Source organism: Solenopsis invicta, chromosome 3 (assembly GCF_016802725.1).
Source record: "Solenopsis invicta isolate M01_SB chromosome 3, UNIL_Sinv_3.0, whole genome shotgun sequence".
Classification (NCBI taxonomy): Eukaryota; Metazoa; Arthropoda; class Insecta; order Hymenoptera; family Formicidae; genus Solenopsis; species Solenopsis invicta.
Window position 1 is genome coordinate 15603988 of NC_052666.1, and position 24767 is coordinate 15628754.

The 24767-nt window shown below is 34.9% G+C and overlaps 1 protein-coding gene across 5 annotated transcripts in view; it reads right to left on the reverse strand.

Moving 5' to 3' along the window:
* Positions 1-16855: 16855 nt before the first annotated feature.
* LOC105196912 overlaps positions 16856-24767 on the reverse strand; it is a 140090-nt gene continuing 132178 nt past the window's right edge. For all 5 annotated transcript variants that reach the window (XM_039447676.1, XM_039447678.1, XM_039447675.1 and 2 more), the window contains one exon: positions 16856-18358. In XM_039447676.1, coding sequence (XP_039303610.1) covers positions 16960-18358 — 1399 coding nt within the window. In that variant the 3' untranslated portion in view covers positions 16856-16959. The remainder of the gene's footprint in view (positions 18359-24767) is intronic.

Consider the following 24767-nt stretch of genomic DNA (forward strand, 5'->3'; position numbering starts at 1 on the left):
CGCGCTCTGTACACTCTAATTTCAAAATTTTTTTTTTGTGTTGATACACTCGTCACGATCATATGATGACAGTTTTGACTATATAGCATGTGTTGTTTTTATGTGAGAGGCATAAAGGTTAGACTCGTGTTTGCGTGCTCGGCGATTTTTTGCTGTTGAAAATAATGGAGCAGAGAGTTTGTATTAATTTTTGTGTAAAAAATGGTATTAAGTGTTCAAAAACTCTTGAAATGTTGACAGTGGCTTACGGTGAGTCAACTTTGAACAAAAAAAATGTTTATAAATGGTATAAATTATTCCAAGAGGGCCGAGAAAATGTTAACGATGAACCTCGCTCTGGACGCCCCAGCACGTTAAAAACCGACGAAAATGTTCAGGAAGTGAAAGAAATTGTGTTGAAAAATCGTCGAATCACGATTAGAGAAATAGCTGATGATCTTAACATATCATTTGGCTCATGCCAATCAATTTTAACGGATGTTTTGGGTATGACACGTGTGTCAGCGAAATTCGTTCCAAAACTGCTTAATTTTGATCAGAAGCAGCGTCGCATGAACATCGCCCAAGACATGTTGAACGACGTCAATGATGATCCTGATCTGCTCAAAAGAGTTATAACTGGTGACGAAACATGGGTATATGGTTATGACGTCGAAACCAAAGCCCAATCATCCCAGTGGAAGGGGATGATTGGGCTTTAGTTTCGACGTCCCAGGAGAGCCAAGACCGAAAAAGGCACGCCAAGTTTGTTCGAATGTGAAGGTTTTGCTCACAGTTTTCTTTGATTACCATGGCGTTGTGCATCAAGAATTCCTACCACAAGGTCGTACGGTAAACAAGGAGTATTATCTTGAGGTTATACGGCGTTTGCGTGAATCAATAAGAAAAAAACGTCCGAAAGTGTGGAAAGAAAATTCATGGATTCTGCACCATGATAATGCACCTGCGCACACGTCGTTACTAGTGAGTACTTTTTTGGCCAAAAACAATACTATCATCATGCCTCAGCCACCGTATTTACCAGACTTGGCCTCCTGCGACTTTTTCCTCTTCCCAAAATTGAAAAGGCCTATGAAAGGACGAAGATTTGCGACGATTGAGGAGATTAAGGCTGCATCGCTGGAGGAGCTCAAGGCAATACCCAAAAGTGCATTTCAGAAATGTTTTGACGACTGGAAAAAGCGCTGGCACAAATGCATTGTATCAGAGGGGGATTATTTTGAAGGGGATAACATAATTTTAGATGAATAAATGAATATTTTTTTATAAAAATGAAAAGTCACCTTACTTTTTGATCACACCTCGTATAGTGTAACATATCTTGCACTGCAGTCAGCCACTATCCGCCATTTTAAATTATCTTATGACGTCATATGTGGGCAAAGATTCTCCGTTATCTTTGCTTCACTTCGACTCGAGGATTCAGAAGGTTTGGTGATCGTGCGCGCGGTGCGTTGGCTTAATAGCCGGTGCGGAGTCGCGGGTTTCTTTCTGGTCAGGACCGCCCGGAGCCACCAAGTACCTTGATGGCGGCAAAGAACCTTTACCGCCTTTAGTTTCCGGAGTGGTTGTGCGGAAGAAAAAACTGCGCTCTTTTGAGCGTCGGCTCCGTCGAATATCTCGGCAGCGGCAAAGTACCTTTATCCCTTGTTCCGCCAGAGGAGTTTCGGGTCGTGATCAAGATCGCGAAATGGATTCTGAGCGTGCGAGCGGAAGCCTTTTATACCCCCTGGTTCGTGCGCTTGGTCGTTTCCGTGCGTTTTTGTTATTCCTCGAGATTTCATCTCGGGAATCCCGTTCTTCCACGGCCGCTGGTACAGGCGCGCTTTCGCAGGAATTTCTCGCAGCTGGTCGGTGATGCGCGTGCGTGCGGTCTTATATCGCGCACGGGTCTGCCTCGTGCTAACGGTCGCCTTTGGCCGTTAGCGGCGTTGTTTTTGTGACAGCGTTTAGGCAGGCGCAAGCGCACCTTTTGTTATTTAAAACCGAACAGCGGCCTCCGGTTGGTGTTCGCCGGGAATAATGCATGCAACATACATGCGTTGTTACAAATTTTTTAAAATTATTTTTATGGATAGCCATATTAAAACCACTTTCCTTTTCCACCGATTATACAGTGCATTAGATTTTTATAAACTACGTCCTAAATAATAAATATTTCACTACTTTGAGTTTAGAATCTGTTAAACAACACTCTGACGAATGTAATCGTTCAAGTTTTAATAGAAAATATTAATTATAAACAAAGTTATTCAATAAAATAAAAAGGAGTGCCATATTACTCTTCTCCTCTATCATTTCAGCACTCTTGACAATCATTTTTGATTCACCATTTTTATTTCAAGCTTTGAAAAAAGTATGACATTATAGAACATTTTATTACGAGTAAGTTAAAAAAAATTGAAATTGGTTGAGAATTGCACTATCAATAGATTTTTGTTTAAAAAGTGAACCTTTTATTCACATACTGTGCAGCGGACTCTACACTGGAAGTTATATGCACCTGCACTGCATGATCAGGAACACCTAGTCAGGAAATTGGCAAGACTCTCACTCGGCAGCATCCAGAAGAACGTTCGAAACACCCAGTACACACAAAGATACTTGAGTATCGTATCAGAAAGAAAAAATGGAATATATTTAACAAAGAAACCTTCGGAAGTGTCCGCTTCACATTTAAACGAGCTTTTATTATGTTATATGGGTCGTTCAAAAAGTTATTGCGTTTTTTTTATTTTATTTTCAGGTGTGTTTATTTAATATACGTAATAAACATTAATCAATGATATAATGGCCGTTTTGTTCGATGACCTTCTGCCATCTCTTGGGCAACTTCATAATACCACGTTCATAAAACTTCCTATCTTTCTCTGCAAAAAATTTGTCTAGGTGCTGTTTGATAAGGTCTTCAGAAGCAAACGTTTTACCATTCAAGAAGTTTTGTAAGGAGCGAAAGAGATGGAAGTCTGATGGTGCAAGGTCTGGACTATACGGTGGATGTGGCAACACGTCCCAATCAAGGTGCAACAATTTTTGCCAAGTGACCAAACTTGTGTGTGGTCTCGCATTGTCGTGGTGAAACACCACACTCTTACGATTGATCAGTTCGGGACGTTTCTGTGCGATGGCATCGCTTAATTTCTGTAGCTGCTCACAGTAGACATTGGAATTAATCGTTTTGTTCTTTGGAAGTAGCTCATAGAAGACTGGTCCCTTCCAATCCACCAGATTGACAGCATCACCTTTTTTTGGTGGATCTCCGCCTTTGCTTGCCTTTCCGGTGCTTCACCTCGCCTACTCCAACTTTTTTTTCGGTTGACATTGTTGTAGACTATCCATTTTTCGTCGTGATCATACGCTTCAAGAACGGATCGTTTTCTTCGCGTTTGATGAGTTGATCGCAGACGCTTATGCGCTTTGTCAGATGAATTTCTTTCAATTCATGCGGTACCCAAACATCGAGCTTCTTTACAAAGCCTAGCGATTTCAAATGGCCATGAACACTTCCAGTGGACACTTTTAGAGCGATAGCAAGTTCTCGAACCGTTGAATGCTTATTTGCTTGCACCAATGCTTTTATTTCATCGTCATCAATCTTGGAAGGCCTACCGGAGCGATGAGCGTCTTTAACTGAAAAATCACCATCACGGAATCAGGCGAACCAGTTCTGGCACTGGCGTTTTGCGACGATATTTTTGCCGTAAACTCGATGCAACTTTTCCCTTGCTTCAGTTGCTTTCTTTCCTTTTTTAAAGTAATAAAACAAAATATGGCGAATATGCTCTTTAAAATTCTCCATGTTTAAATCACAATTGCAAGCACAAAACGACCGAATCGCGTCAACTTTTTTTTTGGTTTTTAGGTTAAGTGTCAAGAACAAAACGCGCGTAAACATTTGACATTCATATCACGCTCATATATTAAAAATCCTAGACAACGCCATCTATTGAAAAAAACACAATGACTTTTTGAACAACCCAATAATATGGATAAAAATAAAGAACACGTATTTTTTTATACGTGCTCAATCTCACTTTTAGGAGGTGAAACACCCCTTTGAAGAAAATCGGTTTTTTTCTTTCAAAGCGTATATCGTCAAAACTATAAGAGATAGAGAAAAATGTTCTAAATAAAAATTGAATGGCTCGAAAAATACTTTATAACAACGGAAAAAAATAATTTCTTTAAACTTTTTTAATACTTTCTTCCATCACTTACCTATTTTTTTCAAAATTTTTATTTTTTTATAAACAAAATAAAACTTATTTTATTACGAATTTAACGGTGTATGATAAAGTTATGATGCAACATTTCTATTTTCCAAAAATAATTAAAAACCATTCCATAACGCATGGTACGCACACCTGTCCGTGTATTATGGAAGTGTCCCCTTCGATTTTGACGAGCGTTTGATATATTGTAATACAGATCAAAATAAGGGACAGGTATTTTTTTTATACGTACCCAATCTCACTTTTAGAGGGTAAAACACTCCTTTGAAAAAAATTGAATTATTACAAATTTAATGGTATATGACAAAGTTATGATGCGACCTTCCATTTTCCAAAAATAATTAAAAACTTTTCCAGAAGCATATGATACGTACGCTCGATACTTCACGCATCATGTTTTGCTCGTATCTTAGGGACTCGTATTTTTTTGTAATAGAAGACGACGAAAACATTTCGAAGACAGTCTGCGTAAATATCATAAAATCGCACACATCGAGAAAAACATTTATGTAACACTTAAATGTATACATATTATGCTCAATACTACCGAGACGTAAAAATTAAATTTCAAGATAAGAAATGATCCAAAGTGCACGCGCCAAGTGGCGTCATTATGTATATTTCTATACTAATCAAATTTTGTATAATAATAAACGCATAAATTGAATTGTGTAAATGCAGTTGTTACGTCCAGGTTTGAGAAGAGATAAATAAGATGTGGAGATTAAGTCGCGAAATCAATATAATTCCCTTATATTTAAATCATTGGTTTATTAAAAAAAAAAGAATAATAATATTCTAAAATAGTTCGTTACAAGTTGCTTGTTTAGAATCGTTGAGCAAGAGATTATAATAAATATTTATTTATGTTAATGTAAAACAAAGGGAACTGAACGCTTAATTAATTATTTAATAAGGAAAGTTCAATAACTTTGACAATGATTTGATAATTATATTTATACTTATCTACATATTTATCTCTATTATAATTTCGATAATTTAGGATGAAAATGTAAGAACACAATAGATTATTACAGATGAAAATTAGTAATTAATTTATAAAAGGAAACGTTTAGAAAGGTTCACAAAACTCTTGATAAAACAGTGAGGATTAACAATTACGCTTATATATTTATCTGTATATATTTACATTCGTTATATTTTATAATTTTCGATCTTTAATTATAGTTGTTTAACGAATAGGTATATGTGTATGCGTTCGTATCTACTGGCGAAATTCGTATTTATCAGCAAGATCAAAAATTGGGAATTCAGGGGGAGACGGAGAAAGAGAAGTAGGGGTATCGGGGAAAATCCTGTACGTCAGAGGACTGGGGGATGAGTCGGGGGAGTTAGGATGGTGTTCGGGGGAGGACGGGGGTCGTTCGACCGGTGAGTAAGAGGGTTCAAGGAAGAAATCAAGAGGAGAGTAAATGGGTGATTCAGGGGAGTCTAAGGAGTGCTCGGAAAGGGTTGAAGGAAGTTTCTCAGAGGGGGGAACGGAAGAATGAGAGGGTTGGTTAACAAAAAGGAAGGAGGGAGGGAGGAAGGGAGATAGGAAAGGAGGGAGGGAGAGAGAGGGAAAGGGAGAGAAAAAAGGAGAAAAAGAAGGAGAGGGAGAGAAAGAGGGAGAAGGAGAGGGAGAGGGCGAGAAAGGGGGGGAGAGAAAGATTGATTTGATTGATTGATTGACCTTTATTTAGCTTTCACAGCTATTTCTTGTACAGAATTATTACACATACATTAACTATATATTAATATTAACTGATATATATTCTTTTAACAATCTCTTAAACGCTACTAATTCTCTACATTGCTTAATCACAGTAGGTAACAAATTATACATTTTTATACCTTCATAAAAGACTTTTTTGAGCACTTTCAGTTTTACAAAAAGTTACTGCAAAGTTTTCTGTCTGCCTCGTTTGTCTATCGCATTCTCCTCCCACTATCTCTATTTTATTGTTTAACGCCTCCGAAGCCATGCCATTTAATATTTTAAAGATAAATACATTAACGTTATAATATAACCGTTGCCTTACAGACAGGAACTGTAAAGCGTGTAGCATGTGTTCAATCTATTGCACTGTAAAATTACTCTCATGGCATGATTTTGAGCTATCTGAAGTTTATTCAATTGCGTTTCACCCATCCCAACTAATAGAGTGGTACAGTACTCGAAATGAGGTACTATGATGGACTTGTACACAATACATCTAGTATATTCTGATACAAAGTTACCTATTCTATTTAAAAAGCTAGTCTTTTTCTCTATTTTTTTAAGTATACAGTCGCAGTGGTCCTGAAATCTAAGTCTATCGTCTAGCATTATACTTAAATATTTCATGGTTGATACCCGTTCTATTTCAATTCCATCCAGACACTTCACGACAGTATTACCTCTTAATTCTTTTCTAATACTTCTAACTATCATATATTTTGTTTTATCTGCGTTCATTTTTAACTTATTTATATTCATCCAATGTTCGATTACATTAAAAACCATATTCATTTTACCTTTACATCCGCACTACTTTCTCCACTTACATATATAAGCGTGTCATCTGCAAACATTTTTATATTGCACTCTTCTGGACAGACTTCAATTATATCATTTATATATAATATGAATAGCAAAGGTCCTAGTACTGAACCTTGTGGCACTCCATATTCTGTAAGCAATAATTTAGACCATATCTGATTAAATCGCACCTGTTGTTTCCTATTATTTAAGTATGATTTGAACCATTCTAAGGTCATTCCTCTAATTCCGTATTGATACATTTTTTTTAACAATCTTTCTCTATCTATTGTTTCAAACACTCTCTTAAGATCCATGAAGATAACTCCTACCATTTTTCCTTCACTCACATTAATTTCCATTCGTCTATGACAGATTGAATCGCTGTTTCACACGAATAATATTTTCTAAATCCCGCCTGATGCTCTGTTATAATACCGTTTGTTTCCAAATACGTTTCAAGTTGTTCTTTTACTACTAATTCTAGCACTTTTTCATATATTGGTAACATATTAATAGACCTATATTTGCTCGCTTTTTTGGCTTTATCTATCTTTGAGATCGGTATTATAGTAGAGGTTTTCCAACTTTCCGGACAGTGACCTTTTCTTAAAGAATTATTTATTGAAATCGCAAATTCTTCTTTTATTACAGGAAAAACTACCTTTAATTCATTACTAATTATTTCCTCTTCCGTACCTTTCTTTTTTGGTAATCCCATAACTATTTTTTCTAGCTGCTTTAGTGTAACAACCTCAAAACTTTCTATAATTCCTTTGTTTTCGATAATATAAATAGTTTTCTTATTTATATTCATCCAAAATTCAATTATATCACTGCCGGATCTATCTACCTTTATAGAGTTTACTAAACTATTAATACTTTGCATATAATATACATTAAATTTATCGGCTATATTGCACTCTTCGGTATCGTCTAAGATCTCCAAATCTATATTTCCTATTTTCTTTATACCTACTGGCTCGCCTCTAATTTCTTCTTTCAAGGTTTTCTACATAGTTGTAGAATTTTCTTTATTAAGATCTATCATACTTTCGTATTATTCTTTCTTTTTTTCCCTGTTTAATTTTACTACTCCATTTCTTTTAATTTTATACTGTGACCAATTTTGTTCTGTATTGTCATACAATGCTTTCCTATATGCCTTATCCCTCCTATCCGCAGCCTCTCTTATTTCATCTGAGAACCATTTTTTCCCCTTTTATACTTTTGGAATTCTAAATTTTTTCTTCGGTGCCATTACATCTAACGCATTTACTATACTGTTAACAAATTTTTTCACTCTCTCACTCACATCTACACATTCACATTGCCATCCCTGACTTTCCTGTAATTTGTTTTTTAGTAATATAACAAATTCATCTTCATCAAACTCTTTGTAATTTCTAGGGCTAAATTCCCTTTATTTACTTTCATTTTTCTCTACTCATATTTAACTCTACTTTCAGCCACGCATGGTCCGTAATCTTAGGTTCATGAATTACTTGTACTATTTTATTATTATTAGAGAAAATTAAAGCTGTAATTGTCTGACTGTCTTTCATAACTCTCGTTGGTTCGTTCACATACGGTTTCATGCCCAAGCTTAACATTGTCTCTTGTAATTTCTTCGCATAAAACAAATCTGTCATAAGGTCTATATTAAAATTTTCTATTACCATGCATTCTCCCTTTATTATTAACTCCTCTACTATATCCTCAAAAAATCTCATGAAATCCCCGTGCGATGCGCTTAGTGAGTGATATATTACCATTATCACTTCTTTATAAAGTTTTTCTTTTATTTCTATCGCAGCACACCAGTAATTTGATTCTAACTTTTTATTAATACTATTTCATATCTAATATCATCTCTTATATACATAATAACTCCCCTTATGTTCCTATTTTCGCCATCACATCTAACTACAGTGTAACCTGGCACACTAAGTAAGTATACTGTAAGTGTACACTAAGTAAGTAAAGTACACTATCTTCTATCTCACTAATCAGCCTGGTCTCCGACACCGCTATCATCACAAGATTTATCCTCTTCATAACCTGATGGTGGAGTTCGTCTATGTGCGCTGGTAAGCTCTGCGCATTTGTTTATGTAGGCAATAAGAACGTTGAACACATGAGACGTGCGTGACTCGGCGATGCGCGGATCGAGATCTCCTTGCGCGACAGTTCGATAGGCAGTCAGTCGCTCGGGATCAGTCGGACTAATAATATTTGTACACGGACGCGAGTTTCTCTATCGTGTTCTGTAAGGCATAAACCGTTCCGCATTAAAGGAAATGATATCTTTTATACCTGACTCGAGTGTATTATTTTATGTGGCCTTCCTAACGTACCGTTCTTGGTCGAAGGAATTATTAATTCGACATATAATAATCTCCTACATATACATAATTGTTTCTTCTTTCGGTAGTTGTTATTTTGTATCCTGCCAACCTGCTCTCCTCTTCTCTTCCTGTAACGCCCTATTAAAAGTCGGACATTCTCGCCTGATGGCTTCATGTTCGTCATTTATCTTTAGATTGTACGTTCTATTTTTAAACATACAATTCACACATTTACTCTCTGTCGCTGTGCAAACACGAGAGCTATGATTTTCTGCGCATTTGCAGCATGCTTCTTCTCTCGTACAATTTTTAGCAATGTGGAAGTACCTCCAGCATTTAAAACATCTTTTGGCATTGACGTGATTAAAAACAGGACATTTCTTCCATCCTATATTTAGTTTTGATTTCTTCAATATCAGCTCGTGCGTCTCTTCATCTACTTCCATTATTATTGATCTTTCTTCATTTCCTCTTCTTTGATTGTTACTCTTTTCTTTAACCATTCTCTTCACAATTCGCATATTTACTGTATCTATTATATTCTGCTTCTTAATCGTATTTATTAGTTCATTATCATCTAAGTTCATCTCTTCCAAATTTATGTTAACAATTTTTATTTTTGGTTTTGATTGAAACGACTCCAGCACTTTATAATTCTCTCCTAGCTTAGATTGTCTCTTTCAATTTTTTCACCTCTACTGTCTCTTTCAATTTTTTCACCTATTCTGCAGTATCACCACCCATAATTACTACTCCTTTGCTTCCTTTCTTTAATTTGTTACTCCCATTGCCATACTTTTTATATCTACCTTCTCTTTTGTTACTTTTTTCGTGTCTTCACTTTCCTGTTGCAATTTTGGTTTAACTATTATAACGTTTTCTTTCTTCTTTTCTTTAGCTGCTTCACTATAGCTTCTCTGTGGTCCTTCCTTTGATCCATACGCTATTCCCTATATCATTTTCTTCAAATTTTCCAGTTCTTGCTTGACATTTCCTAATTCTTCTTAAACTATTTCTTTAATCATTATTTTAATTTCATTTTGACGTATCGTCTCATCTTTTATTTCTTTTACAACTCTTATAATCCAATCTATTTTTAAATCAATGCCTGACCCTTTACTTCCACTGCTCATTGTTGTAACCGCTCCTGTAGACCCTACAGATCCTGCCGATGATGTCCTATCTCTTCCTGTCGGTGTCGGTACTTTCTCAATATCAATCGAGAATTCCTCAAATGGGCCTTTACACGGCACGTACTCTTGGTTTCTATCAAGAATTCTATGCTTATTTACACATCCTGGATGGTAAAAAAGCTTTGGGCAAGTTTTACATCTAACAACTTTGCTCTTAATTGCCTTCCTACATGCCGAGCATCTGTATTTTGCATATTCCTCGTCCATGCTGATAATTACCGGCCGAAACCTTTAATATCAGCATAAGCGATCCGTCACTTGTGATCTACTTAAACACGTCAGCACTATTGTGTCCACATATAATGTCTACTGTCTTGTGAGACTTCGATGTCCCAAACAATAATTTCACTGCTCACATTCACAGATCGCCATATCCCGGCTAGATAATTCTCATAGCTATCCCCGGTCTATGGCGGCGTAAGTCAAACAACTTATTTTACATCTTTTCTCACTTTAAACTACTCAAAAGTTATTACATTTACGGAGTGATTCTTGACACGTCTTCTCCTCGCAAGAGAGAGGGGGGAAAGGGGGAGGAAGGGTGGGGGAGAGAGAGAGAAATTGAGAGAGAAGTGAGAGCGTGTAGGTGAGTGAGTAGGAGAGAGAGAAGGAGAGTGAGTGAGTGGGAGAGAGAGAGAGAGAGAGGGTTGCCTCGGGAAAGGAGACTGTAGGGTAAAAGAAGAGTAAAATTGAAAGGTATTATGTTGGATCGGAGTTGCTTGCGACGAAAGCGAAGGTCCTGTATATGCGTGTGTAAATAGAGCGAGCAAATAGGCTAAAATAGGCTAATTTAGTTTTTAAACCTAGTAGGTAAGGTAGAGTAAGCTTATTGTACAGATAAGGAAAGATTTGTAACCCTGTGAGGATCGAATAAAGAAGTTACTATTACTACTACTACTATTATTATTATTATTATTGTTATTATAAAACTTTTATTTCAACAATTATTGTATTGTATTGATTTGTCTTTTCTTGCTCTTTTGCGTAGTCAACGCCATATAAGACAAATCCGTTTTATTGTGAAATAATATTGAAGGCACAGATGGGCGTACCATGCGTTATGGAATGGTTTTTAATTATTTTTCGAAAATGGAAAAATCGCATCATAACTTTGTCATATATCATTGAATTTGTAATAAGCTTTATTTTGCTTATAAAAAGAAATAAAAATTTAAAAAAAAAGTAAGTGGTGGGGAAAAATATTAAAAAAACTTTTTTTAATTATTTTTTTTCGCTGTTATAAAGTACTCTTCAATTGACATTCAACTTTTATTTAAAACGTTTTTCTCTATCTTTTATAGTTTCGACGATATCCGCTTCGAAAAAAAAAAACGGATTTTTTTCAAAGGGTGTTTCATCCCCTAAAAGTGAGATTGAGCACGTATAAAAAAATACGTGTTCCCTTATTTTGATTTTTACTACAACGTATTTAACGCTTGTCAAAATCGAAGGGGAACACTTCTATATTACAGTTCGGTGTAACATTATATGTTAGACTGTGGTGTCGGTAAGTCAACCATCTACTAGGCTCTTCGAATTATTGCACCGCACTGTACGCGGACAGGTGTGTGTACCATGCGTTATCGGGTAGATTTTAATCATTTTTAGAAAATGAAAATGTTGCATCATAACTTTATCATATACTGTTGAATTAGTAATAAGCTTTATTTTGCTTATAAAAAGAAATAAAAATTTTGAAAAGTAGGTAAGTATTAAAAGGGGAAAAGTATTAAAAATAATTAAAAAAAATTTTTTTTACTGTTATAAAGTACTCTTCAAGCCATTCAACTTTTATTTAGAACATTTTTCTCTATCTCTTATAGTTTCGACGATATACGCTTTGGAAAAAAAAAAAAAAAAAAAAATTTTCTTCAAAGGAATGTTTCACCTCCTAAAAGTGAGATTAAGCACGTATAAAAAAATACGTGTTTCTTATTTTTATCCGTATTACAACATACTAAAAGCTCGTTTAAATCTAAAGCGGATACTTCCAAAGATTTCCTTGTAAGTCTGCGTAGGGTCATTCTCGCAACTTAACCATTCCACCTTAAGGCTCTTTTTATTATAGTATGTATATCTCAATATTTTACACCGAGCTTTTGAGATGCGTACCAAATGCTATCCGTATCAAATCATTTAATACGCTTAGCATAAATGCTTGCAGATTGGTTTAGCCTAATAATTCTGCACCAAAATTCTGCAATTTTTAACGACAATATCGATATAGTTATGCTGTAATTGCGCAAATATTGTATTTAGTAAAAAAATTGCGCCACAATATTGACACTATCATCAAGAGTTAAACCCTGCGCATATACATTTTTCAGCTCAATTAAAAAATTAAAACATCAAATAATAATTTTTTTTCTACTTTTAAATATATGATTTTTGCATTCTCCCGCCGATTACTTTTATTTTGCATAAAAACAATTTTTCTACACATTAAATTTATTTTATTTCTAATATTTGTTACATTTATTTTTGTAAATTTTTATATTTGAGCATTATATATACACAAAGATTATATAAAAATATGCGCACATTATGTATACATAGTAAATATTCAAAACAATACATAATAGTTCAAATATATGGAATAATAAAATTCTTGGTACATCAATATCTATCTTATTATTATTATTATTATTACGTATACACGGTCATCAGTCAATAGTTATGAGTTAGTCGGAATGAGACTTTTTTTAGTATGAAAAAGCAAATATAATAATATATAAAGTTTAAATTAAAGCACCAGTTAATTTAAATGTATTTTCAAATAGCGTTAAAATATAAAAATCAGACATGAAGTTTTTAAAGAGAAAAGTATTTTTACCAAAAAAGTATTATCAAATTTTCAATGACAACAATAATGATTTAAGGCTGCAGTCCACATGACGCTACAAATGCTTCGAAGCGTTTGATTAACCAATTGGAACAATGAATTTTACAAATTGACCAATCGAAGAATACTTGGACCGTAGCCTAAATCTAAACTGACGAAAATGTCAAACATAAAATTAGCAGGCCTATGTCAGTCACAGGTTCTTAGTGCTGAATAATATTTTTTAATATTTACAATCTCCGACTTATTCGAAGTGCATACTCCACATTTGTTGAACACAGTTATGATGTCGGAATACGTAATATTAATGCTTCCGAAGCATTTCTAAAATCCTCCCTTTCCTAGAGAAATTGTAAATAATTTTATTACGAAAAAATAACACCTCAACAAGGATTCGAACCTGAATTCCGGGCATTTACCAATTCGGCTACCAAGGCATAAACATCAAAGATTGTAAAAATTAAAAATTATTATTCAGCACTAAAAACCGATGTGACTCACATAGACCTGCTAACCTTATGTTTTTAACAAAAAATTTTATTAAAATATGTAACGTACACCAAGAGAATTTTCTTTTCAAATTTACTTTTAATAAATATGTGATGGCACAGACATCGAAAAATTTTATTAAAAGTTTAACAAAATTATAATATTAATAATTATAACAATATAATAGTATATAATTACAATTTAAAATTAATTTACTGAACTTTTAATTCACTCAAAATGTAGTAAATTTTTTTACTAAAAACACTTTACTAAAATTATACTAAATTTTATTAAATTTAGTATAATTTTAGTAAAGTTTAATGTAATTTAAGTACAAATATTTTAGTATAATTTACTAAATTTTACTAAATGATACTAAAATGATACTAAACTTTAATGTTACGTCCAAAAGATGGTTTTCTTTCATAAAAAATATCGAGTGATAAAAACATTAAGAAAATACGAACAATCAATATATTGATGCAATCAGATTCAATGATTATGATCCCCTTTTGAACAGAAAAATTCTGAAATGTTATGCGAAAGAGCACAAATTCTCAAATAGATAATAAGAATGGAAAGAAAAGGAGAATTGGCAAGACAAATTCGAAGAATATAATCGAATATATTATTAGATGGTAAACAATATCCAATGGGCGATAATCGTCATTCAATACTGAAGATATGATTGACAATGAAAATGCAACTCAATTTATACGGCGATAATCGAATTGATTAAGTGATGCCTATTCTCTGGGAACGTAACTCAAAAAACTCTAGTATAAAAGAGGGTGCAAAGGTACAACGATGCAGTTTCAGTCAATCAAACGACCGATAAGTTTGCCAAAAAATAGTTCGTTTAATTGGTGGCTTAAACAGTTTCTTACTAAGATCTTTCGGAAGAATCAGCAATCTCAAATAAATCCAGAGACAGAGACTCGCCGAGTGAGAATCCTAAAATTATTTCGGAACCAATAATCCTCCGGAGAAAGAGCTTCGAGATTTTCATCACTTCACAAATCTTAATAGTTTGTGAACCAAGTAAGTGAATCACGTTTATTTGCGAGAAAATTAGTTTTAAATTTAATAAGTCTCTAGAATTCAGTTTATTTCAAAATATATTTTAGTCAATACTCACATAGACTCTAGAATACTCAACTAGTATACAGGGTGTATAAAAGATACCAAAAAAAAGAAGTATAAATCTGTTCTGGCAACCTCCATGCACATTGGATAATGCTAATACTGACGATACTCTAACATTCAATCCTCATAACTCGGAAAGTACTTAACAAAAATAAACTTTATCATAGTATTTTAGAAAGTTCTTGACATCAGCTATTAGATTCTAAAATCAAAAATAGAGTATTACATTTAAAAAAAGTTGATGTGACTTTGATCTGACTTCGACAACGTCATCAAAGATCTTCCTTTGACCGAAAAGTAAATGCTAACAAACGCATAGTTTTAAAACAATCTTATTGTGGTCATGCAGGACATAGACATTGTGTTTTGAAGCATTATTCGAGTGCGTTAAAGTAGTGGCACGCGTTACTGAACATTAACCCACTAATACGGTTACTAAACGTCATTCCGTTCTTTCTCCCTCCCCCTCTTTCATTCTTTATTTTCTCAAGTAAAATGACATTTCTCATGAAAAAAATTAATTAAAAAACTCTGGATGTAACACTAAAATTATAGTAAAATTCTTTGATGTCTATATTGTCTTACTGGTATCATGATTTTAAAAATAAATTCTAACAAAGGGAGGACCAGGTGACTCACTTGGATTTTGACCTCAATTTTTTTACTTATTCTAGAGACGAAAAAGGTTTACGTCTCCCGGCGTTTGATCGAATAAGTCCTAGTTTCGGAAAAATAAATTTGTCAAAATTGGTCATCATATCCAAAGCGCACCGTGGCGCGACATATGAGCCTTCTTGATAACTGTTCTTCCAAACAGTGCAGTTGGCTTCATGAATTAGGTACTTGCTTCATAATCGTGAGATCCGAGTTCGCTCTTGAAGGTGAGCAATAATTTTTTTTTTTAATAAATATTTTTATTTATGTTTATTTGTTTTGATAATATTGATATGTTATGTAAATTTTTGAAATAGAAAATTTAATTTAATATCATTAATTTAAATTTAATTTGAAGGGAATTTTAATTCAAGTAATATTTGAAGTAATAAATAAGTAATAATAATAATATATAAGTTATTTGTAATAGATTACATATAAAGGCAACGTATCTAAATTTTCAAATTGTTTAAATTAAAAATTTAATTGGAAATAATATTAAGATATAAATAATATAAATGATATAAATAATATTAATAATATTTTAAATTTCTAATTTTTAAAATAATTAATCGTAGAAGAAGAATAAACAAACATCTGAATGTGAATATTTTTATTAAAAAATTCAATTATTCAAGTATCGCGGATTTATTATAAAATTAAATTATTTCGATGCGGAACAATTACTTGGATGATAAACATCACAAAATATTTAAAGCATATAAATTTTCTACAGTTTGCATAATGACTAAATAAAGGAGTGTCACATATACATTTTTTTCCATTACAAATAACGTATATATTATTATTATTTATTATTTCAAATATTATTATTTGAATTAAAGTTCCCTTGAATTAAAGTTCCCTTGAATTAAAGTTCAAATTAAATTTAAATTAATGTTTAGAATGTAATATTAAATTAAATTTTCTATTTCAAAAATTTGCATACTATACCAAAATCATGAAAATAAATAAACATAAATAAAAAAACTTATTAGAAAAAACATTATTGCTCACCTCCGGGAGCAAACCTGAATCTCACAATTATAAAGCAAGCACCTAATTCACAAAATCAACCGCACTGTTTAAAACAACAGTTACCGGGAAGGCTCATGTGGCGCACGACGGTGCGTTTCGGATATGACCAATTTTCACAAAATTATTTTTCCGAAACTAGAACCTATTCAATCAAACGCCGAGAGATGTTTTTTTCATTTCCAGTAAAAAAAATTGGGATCAAAATCCCAAGGTAAGTCACCTGGTCCTCCTTGTAAGAGAAAATTCTTTCCGAACAGTTTCACGTAGCAAACAGTAAGCACAAAAGTTAGTAATAGATCGAAACTTAGCCGGCTAAAGATTAAAATACTTCACATTAATGTTTATATTCATTCATTTCGAAATTTAGGGTAAGATGTAGTATAACTGTAAAAAACGCATAACTATATTATATTATTAAAAAATGCATTTACAAATATATAATTTCTCTAATATTCTAATCTAATTTATTACAAATCTCCTTAATATTCAAGAATATTTAGTTGTTTGACGGTCCATCTTTATCATCTTGCCATTTTGTTGTTACCGACTTGATTTCTTCTACGGGATTTCCACCCTCAGGCGCTTGTCTCGACGCTTCAGGAACAGATAATTTAGATATGATGGAGCAATAATCTTTTGTATCTATCTCGGTTTCTTGTGTGTATAACTTGTCGAGTAACATAACAGCGGTCGATTCCGTATGTTTCGTGTTGTCTGATATTAAATCATTTTCATTAAATTTACAAATGACAGTCATGTCGGTACTACTGTCGATATTTCCTGAGACATCAGGTGTTAAAGTTTCAAAAAATTCCTTTCGCTCATCAAATTCTGAAACAGTCGCTCGATCTTTTGGTTGCCCATTATTTCGAAATAAAGTTCCATTCTTTTTCAAGTGATCAATATTGTTATGCATCGCTACGTCGAAGAAACTTTTCGCATATCGATTATCCAATTGCTCTACAGCTTCCCCTTCCGGCAACGTTAAAACTTGTAGATCCGGCATTAAGTGCTGATACAGAAGCGGATTAAATATACTATCCAGATCCATATGACGAACGTTAGAAGCTATCAAATAAGTTGTCAATTCATCATAATCCATACTGTCGTTATTCTCTTCTGCAACTAGCTCGCGTATCATCGTCGATATTCTATTGCAAGGCAATTCGACAGAAAAGCTCTCCTCAACGGTCGTTTTAGAAGTAATAACATTCGTTGTATGTGAATGAGCATATTCATTATCAATTTGAGTGAGCGCCGTGCAGGTGTTAACATCACGATTACTTTTATCCTTGTCTTGCGAGTTATTTCTATGTTCCCGTAGACTCGCGAATAACTCTAGGATATTTTTTTTTATCGGTTCTGAGGATGACCTGAATGGCAAATCCAAGGAAAGTTTGTCGAGCAAATGGCTTATATGGGTCTTAGAACCTCGTACGGGATATTCCGTATTGTTATCTGACAAATAATTGTGAGTCAAACTGTATCTATTTTGATACTGATTGTGATAATAACCGGGATGTCGCTTGAAATGTGTATTGACGCTTGAACAATGTCCGGTATCAGTTGCTTCGGAACTTATAACTCTACTTTCATTAAATGCTGGTTCGCAATGTAGATTGCAATTGCTGCTTGTAACAGACGAGGTTTGCCTTTCGATATCATTTATGATATCGTTTTGTATTTCACACTGTTTCGGCATTTGGGATATTTCGTTATTAGAATGTTCAGAAACTGTGCACTGTACAGTTTTGACCTCGTTTCTGTTGTTAATATTTTCACTGTTTAATTCGATTATGTCAAAATCAAATTCATCTTCAAAAGCCGTATTTGTTACATCACGTAGACGTGATTGCAAACGTTTCGTGATTTCGTCCAATTCAGTTAATTTTTGCCTGCAACATATGTTGATTAAAATTCGAAATAGAAAAACAAATAAATAAAGTAATAATAAACAGTTATATAATATGAATAAACCATATAATTTTAATACTAATTGAATAAATATTAATATATAATATTAAGGCTCCTGGCACCTCAGCCGAGAATTCCGCGTTGACGATAGCGACAGTCCGTCACAGACAAAATTAAAATTAATAGGTATGAAACATGACAAATTGACGATGAGATGTTGTCGTGCATGTCATTTTGTTATTACGTGTTTCATTGTAAAAATATGACTTATCTCGTATTTACCTGTTGTACCCAGTACAACCACGCTAACAACCCGCATAGCAACAGGAAATCAGTTAAGATTCCCATTACTATGCATATGCGTATCGGATTCAAATTCCGCATACGCAAAAAAAATCGAAAGACGCTGATGGTCTTTCGGGCTTCCGGCCAAAATACTATCGCGCTACGCCAGTTATTGCTGAGTCTCTTTCCGGTATTCGTATTTCGACTAACCGTGAGAACTGCATTTTGCAGGAACACGATTGGTCGAATCAAGTGACAAATTTGTGAATAAATAGAGCAACCAAATCGGAAAGCGACGGGAAAGTCAATCGAACAGCAGATCGAAACGTTACTCGCCGTGCGTGACTTGCACGTCGAGCCAGTAACGTAATCCGGAGATAACGCGAAGACCTATATATACTGGATCGTCCAAGAAACCAAGTACACGATCGACATATATTATTACCAAGTGTAAAAGGGCAATTTTAAGGATATACAAATATATATACAGGGTGTCATAAAAAAGGGTCACATTTTGATAGCAGGTAGTATTGATCAAAACAAAAAAAAAAAGGTCTAATTAACATGGGTCCTAAAACTAATATCTTCAAAAATACAAGCTATTTTGTTATTTGAGCTCTTTGTCGTTTTCTTGTTAGTCGTTTGATCTTTAGAATGTGTCTCCTAATATTTACATTTGGTTCGCAATAGATACTACAAGTCAAACGACATTGCGTAGGCCTTGACGAATGTGAGCAGCCCTAGTAAACAAAAGAGTGTTTACTACTGTTGCTATACGAGAGTTCGTCAGTACAAAATTAATCGTCTGACTTGTAGTACACTACGTAGTACACTTTAGTTAAAGTGTGCAGTTTACTCAGTGAACAAACATAATGGAAACCTATTATTCCACGCGAGAAATGGCAGATATATTTTGTTATGGGTTAGCCAATGGAAGCAACCGGAAAGCACGTGCCCGCTACGTTCAAAAGTATCCAACACGCAGGGTACCCTCTCAAAAATTATTCAGTAAACTTTTCCAGCGACTCTCAGAAATTGGATCTTTAACACCACGAGTAATTAATCGGGGCAGGACTTGCTCAGTTCGCACGCCTGACATGGAAGAACGGATATTGAGAAGAGTGGAAGAAGATCCTAGAACAAGTACAAGAAGAATAGCAGCAGCGGAAGGCATCAATCGTCATCTTGTCTAGTCCATTCTTCACGAGCAATCATTATATCCCTATCATATCCAACGAGTGCAAGCTCTTGGACCACCAGATTACCAGGCCAGATTAATATTTTGTCAATGGTTTTTACGAAAATGTGTTGAAAATCCACATTTCATAGAAAACATTTTATTTACCGATGAGGCAGGTTTCACAAAAAATGGAATAGTCAATTTCCATAATACGCATGTCTGGTCGGATGAAAATCCGCACGCGATTGAAGAATTTCGAGATCAGCATCAGTTTCGCATTAACATCTGGGCAGGAATTGTTAGTGATAAAATCATAGGCCCTTACGTATTACCAAATAGATTAACAGGTGCTATTTACCACCTGTTTTTATTGAACGAATTGCCTATCATGTTGGAGGAAATCCCTCTCCTTCAAAGGCAACGAATGTGGTTCATGCATGATGGTGCACCACCCCATTTTCTTCATATCGTCCGACGACATTTAACCCAGGCATTTAATGAGCAATGATTGGTCGGGGAGGTCCAGTAGTTTGGCCAGCTCAATCCCCGGATCTGAACCCTTTAGATTTTTGGTTATGGGGACACTTAAAAACCTTGGTATTCAACAACCGTCGATGACATTCAAACACTATAGGATCGCATTTTCAATGCGTGTCGGCAAATTTCTGACCAACCAGGTGTATTTGAAAGAGTGCGTGATTCTTTAAGACGTAGGGCTAAAACATGCGTAAGAGTGAATGTCAATCACATAGAGCAATTCCTCTAATACTGAGTCAGCATAAAATTTGTTTTTTGTAAAAAAGGAATTTTTATTTTGTTATCATATGTACATACATTTAGTTTCTTTATTTCAGTTTTTTTTAATAGAAGATTAATGATTACATTTCATATTAAAATAAAAATTGTTTCTTTATCTCTTTGTTTATTTTTTATTTTTTAAGGCACCTAGAAAAAAGATATCGCCATTGTACCCCACTCTCCCCTACTCCTTTGTTCATTACATTCTAAAGATGACACGACTAATAAAAAAATGACAAAGAGCTCAAATAACAAAATAGCTTATATCTTTAAAGATATTAGTTTTAGGACCCATGTTAATTAGACCTTTTCTTCTTGTTTTGATCAATACTATCTGCTATCAAAATATGTGACCCTTTTTTATAACACCCTGTATACACACACACACACACACACACACACACACACACCGAGTGACCCATTTTAAAGTATCCCCTAGAATATTTCGAAAACTAAACATTTTCAGCAAAAATGTTTCAGACAAAAGTTATATGGTTTCGAGGGGGACATAAGTTGATGTTATTAATTTGACCTTGAATAGTTGCTTGAAGGCCACGTGAAGATCACTTTCAATTTTTTAAATGGAACAGCCTACTTTTTATTACATATTCTTGTAGCTTATCTAGAGACGTTTCCTAAACACCATAAACAAATGTTTTTTTTGTTAAGTATTTTTCGAGTTGTGAGGCTTGCAAGTTAATTTTTCAAAAAATACACTTTAGATAAAAAAATTTAAAAAAAAACAGACGTTTGATATTTTTCTAAATGCTATGTAATAATGGCTATATTTTTTCATCATACCGCCGGGTTTAGCCTTACCCGATGTACACCGCAAGGAGGTAGCACGGTCGGATTTTGTACATCATGTAGCCCTTAAAAGGGCTGATGTTATAATTGATCTTTTTAAGCAGTAAGGTGCTCAAAAGTGGCACTGTTAACCTGTTGACAAAGCTGGATTCGGCATTGAAAATGAGTAACAGTATGCAGAAGAGTATCATGTGTAATATTACTGCACGCTATTCGAATTCTTTCTATCATATCGGCTCTGGTGGTTGGTCTTTCTCGATAGACATAATTTTTGAGGAAGCCCCACAAGTAGAAGTCAGGAGCAGTTAAATCTGGTGACCTTGATGGCTCTTAATTGGACCTCCTCTGCCTATCCACTTTTCAGGATACATTTCATTAAAGTAGTTCCTCACGACGTGTGCAAAATGTAGAGGAGCACCATCTTGCTAAAACCACATTCTCATTCTTGTATGCAGATCAACATTTTCTAGCAAAAATGGAAGATCGTCTCTTAGCAGTCGCAAGTAACTTTCACCGTTGACAGTGTTATCAAAACAATAAGGACCAATGAGGTAGCCATTTACAATTCCGCACCACACATTGACGGTCCAGCGGTGTTGATAATCTATTTGCTGCATCCAATGTGGGTTTACGGGGGCCCAGTAGTGGCTGTTGTGTCGATTCAATGATCCATCACTGTGAAATGCGGCTTCGTCAGAGAACATTACGTACTTGAAAAAGTTTTCATTGTTTTGAATTTGCTGTACTGCCCACTGACAAAACAATAGCGGTTCTTCGTGATCCTGCTCATTTAAAGCTTGATTCAAGGACAAATGGTATGGGTGGTACTTCACAACTTTCAAGTATCTTCGCGCAGTCTCTCTTGGGATACCAATTTGAATTTGAATTTGGCGCGTTGATATGTTAGGGTTCAAATGAACTGCCACCAAAACTGTAAGAAAGCGCGCATTCATACAATAATCGTCGATCATACGTCGTTTTCGTTGTCGCCGAATATTTCCTCTTCGAATTCTTGATTCAATTTTGTGAATTGCGGAAGCATTTCGGGTGATGCAGTCGCATAGAATATCGTCTACGATACAATACTGCTGCTCTTTTATGAAAACGGTGGCATTCTGCTAGAACAAGGAGAATATCCACGATTTCATTCGGAGAGTAATCACCCATTCCGCCCGATTCTCAGATGATGTAAATTTAACAATTTGTTCAAAAATCGAAGTAACAGATAATGAAAACTTTCACACACAAGGAAGACAGAAAACAAAAGATTTTATTGACTTTAAGGTTCGGATGTAACTACTTGGATGTAACGTGGATACAGTGTGAATACAATGTAAACACTCATGTGTCCTTGAACCAAGCGTTAAATGAGCAGGATCACAAAGAACGGCAATTGTTTTGTCAGTGGGCAGTACAGCAAATTCAAAACAATAAAAACTTTTTAAAGTCTGCTCCTGACTTCTGAGTACTTCTGCATACTGTTACTCATTTTCAACGCCGAATCCAGCTTTGTCAACAAGTTAACGGTGCCACTTTTGAGCACCTTATTGCTTAAAAAGATCAATTATAACATCAGCCCTTTTAAGGGCTACATGATGTACAAAATCCGACCATGTTACCTCCTCGCGATGTACATCGGGTAACGCTAAAGCCGGCGGTATGATGAAAAAATATAGCCATTATTACATAGCATTTAAAAAAATATCAAACAACTGTTTTTTTTTTAATTTTTTGATCTAAAGTGTATTTCTTAAAAATTTAACTTTCGAGCCTCACAGCTCAAAAAATACTTAACAAAAAAATTTGTTTATAGTGTTTCGGAAACGTCTCGAGATAAGCTATAAGAATATGTAATAAAAAGTAGGCCGTCCCATTAAAAAAATTGAAAGTAACTTTCACGTGGCCTTCAAACAACTATTCAAGGTCAAATTAATAACACCAACTTATGTCCCCCTCAAAACCATATAACTTTTGTCTGAAACATTTTTGCTGAAAATGTTTAGTTTTCAAAATATTCTAGGGGATACTTTAAAATGGGTCACCCGGTATATAGTGATGGGCAAAAGTTCGGTAACGGTCAAATATCTTGAAAAATAATGATTATAGAAGAAAATGTTCAATACAAAAGTTTTAGTATATTAAATGGTCTATTCCATGGTTACATTGAAATGACCTCCATGTAACCTTGAAGGGCACCGTGAAGGTCAACTTTAATTTCTTAAATGGAAACCCCCATTTTTCAATTCATATTCTTGTAGCTTACCTCGAGACCTTTCCAAAACACTACAAGAAAGTTCATTTTCGTTGAGTACTTTCCGAATTGTGAGGGTTGAAAGTTACGGTACCGCCGGCATTAGCATTACCCAAGGTGTACCGCGTAGAGGTTGCACGGTCGGATTTACACCTCTGGTGTGTGTGTGTGTGTGTGTGTGTGTGTGTGTGTGTGTGTGTGTGTGTGTGTGTGTGCGTGTTCGAATACAGTCAGAGATAAGGACTCCGAGGTTCGTCAGTCCCCCGGTATTTTACGACTCCAAACCCTCCCTGTTGTGTGCGTGTGCGTGTGCGCGTGTGTGTGTGTTGACCTCTTCTACCAATCCATTTATTGGGAAAGGTACTTAGAAAGTCATTATGGCAAAATGAGCTGGGGCCCCATCCTGCTGGAACTAAACATTTTCAAAAGCATTTCCTGTAACGTTTTGAATACATGGCACGACTTCGGTTCTTAGCAAGTGCACGTAATTGTGCGCATTTATATTCCCTTCGATAAAAAACGGACCTACAATACGATGACCTATTATTCCAGCCCAAACATTTATTTTTTGGGGATCACCTAGATCATCAGATCTAACCTCACTCGACTACTTTTATTGGGGATATTTGAAGAACAAAGTATACAAAACAAAACCGGCAACCATTAATGAATTATGAGCAATAATAATAATAATAACAATAATAATAATAATAATAATAATGGAACTGAGGGGGCGGTCCTCAAGTCGAAGATCCGTCTACGGCACGCAGACTATTGTCCATTGTGTCTTCCATCAGTCGTTCACCACTTACAGGAGCCCCGATTCTCTCCAGAAGAGACTCAGGTCCCCCATAGGTAGCCTGCTGATCTGCCCTGGCTCGGGAAATGCCGAGCCTAGCAGTTTTAGTCTGAGCCCCGCATAGGCCGGACAATCACAAAGAATGTGGAGACTTGTCTCCTCATCCTCCCCACAAGCCCTACACTCGGCCGTATCAGATTGGCCCAACCTGTGCATGTGGTAATTGAGGGCCCCATGGCTAGTGAGTATTTGCACTACTAACCTGGCGTC